The 2,144-nt window shown below is 44.5% G+C and overlaps 1 protein-coding gene across 1 annotated transcript; it reads right to left on the reverse strand.

Annotated features, from left to right (window-relative positions):
* Positions 1-1,973: 1,973 nt before the first annotated feature.
* LOC121813933 (lipase member H-like) lies at positions 1,974-2,098 on the reverse strand (the record flags this gene model as incomplete). The annotated part of the gene is given in 1 exon segment (XM_042217905.1): positions 1,974-2,098. A coding segment is annotated over 1 exon segment (113 nt), but the record flags the coding sequence as incomplete, so codon positions are not given.
* Positions 2,099-2,144: the final 46 nt, after the last annotated feature.

Raw genomic sequence — 2,144 nt, forward strand, 5'->3', positions numbered from 1 at the left:
TATCTATCTATTCTCTCTAAATCAATCTATATTTATCATCTTATTCTATCCATCTATCTATCCCTATCTTATATATTCGTGCTAACCCCGCTATGCCAGCTGTGGATATAATTATTGTCTCAACATACCTAGATGATATATAGTGGGGCAAAAAAGTATTTAGTCAGCCACCGATTGTGCAAGTTCCCCCACCTAAAATGATGACAGAGGTCAGTAATTTGCACCAGAGGTACACTTCAACTGTGAGAGACAGAATGTGAAAACAAAAATCCATGAATCCACATGGTAGGATTTGTAAAGAATTTATTCGTAAATCAGGGTGGAAAATAAGTATTTGGTCAATAACAAAAATACAACTCAATACTTTGTAACATAACCTTTGTTGGCAATAACAGAGGTCAAACGTTTACTATAGGTCTTTACCAGGTTTGCACACACAGTAGCTGGTATTTTGGCCCATTCCTCCATGCAGATCTTCTCGAGAGCAGTGATGTTTTGGGGCTGTCGCCGAGCAACACGGACTTTCAACTCCCGCCACAGACTTTTTCCAACTTACACCCAAGCCCAACGAAAGGTGATCTTTTCTTTCTATTGCTTTGCTCTTTTGAGGTCTGGGCATACCTGTCGCTCTCCTTCTGTAGGCCCCAAACTGTCCGATTGACTTGCTATATCCAGCAATGTCCCTCTTGTCTTACAGTGCCCAACTCCTTTGTTGCACCTCCCCGCCCAGGACTTTAAATGCTTCTTACGGAGCCACTCCTTTGTTGCCCGGGCGGTGTGTTTTGGATCATTGTCATGTTGGAAGACCCAGCCTCGTTTCATCTTCAAAGTTCTCACTGATGGAAGGAGGTTTTGGCTCAAAATCTCACGATACATGGCCCCATTCATTCTGTCCTTAACACGGATCAGTCGTCCTGTCCCCTTGGCAGAAAAACAGCCCCATAGCATGATGTTTCCACCCCCATGCTTCACAGTAGGTATGGTGTTCTTGGGATGCAACTCAGTATTCTTCTTCCTCCAAACACGACGAGTTGAGTTTATACCAAAAAGTTCTACTTTGGTTTCATCTGACCACATGACATTCTCCCAATCCTCTGCTGTATCATCCATGTGCTCTCTGGCAAACTTCAGACGGGCCTGGACATGCACTGGCTTCAGCAGCGGAACACGTCTGGCACTGCGGGATTTGATTCCCTGCCGTTGTAGTGTGTTACTGATGGTGACCTTTGTTACTTTGGTCCCAGCTCTCTGCAGGTCATTCACCAGGTCCCCCCGTGTGGTTCTGGGATCTTTGCTCACCGTTCTCATGATCATTTTGACCCCACGGGATGAGATCTTGCGTGGAGCCCCAGATCGAGGGAGATTATCAGTGGTCTTGTATGTCTTCCATTTTCTGATGATTGCTCCCACAGTTGATTTTTTCACACCAAGCTGCTTGCCTATTGTAGATTCACTCTTCCCAGTCTGGTGCAGGTCTACAATACTTTTCCTGGTGTCCTTCGAAAGCTCTTTGGTCTTGGCCATGGCGGAGTTTGGAGTCTGACTGTTTGAGGCTGTGGACAGGTGTCTTTTATACAGATGATGAGTTCAAACAGGTGCCATTCATACAGGTAACGAGTGGGGGACAGAAAAGCTTCTTACAGAAGACGTTACAGGTCTGTGAGAGCCAGAGATTTTCCTTGTTTGAGGTGACCAAATACTTATTTTCCACCCTAATTTACGAATAAATTCTTTACAAATCCTACCATGTGATTCATGGATTTTTTTTTCACATTCTGTCTCTCACAGTTGAAGTGTACCTCTGGTGCAAATTACTGACCTCTGTCATCATTTTAAGTGGGGGAACTTGCACAATCGGTGGCTGACTAAATACTTTTTTGCCCCACTGTATGTCATTAAAGTTTTCATTGACTCAGAATTAAAATTTAAAGTCAACTATTTTCCTTCTTTTCATAAATCCAGTCTGTGTGAAACAGCAGAAAGACTCACTGGTCTATTCGGGCCTCTGTGACGTTCCTGCCGCTGTGCAGCCGGATGTAGACGACCCCCCAGCGCAGGTACTGGTTCCATGTCACCATGTCCACTCTGTACATCAGCTCTGACACACACGGGACACACACAGCGTTAAAATCCAACAAAACACT

This window comes from Haplochromis burtoni, unplaced genomic scaffold, assembly GCF_018398535.1.
Source record: "Haplochromis burtoni strain Fernald_Lab_line unplaced genomic scaffold, NCSU_Asbu1 Contig_3649, whole genome shotgun sequence".
Taxonomy (NCBI): domain Eukaryota; kingdom Metazoa; phylum Chordata; class Actinopteri; order Cichliformes; family Cichlidae; genus Haplochromis; species Haplochromis burtoni.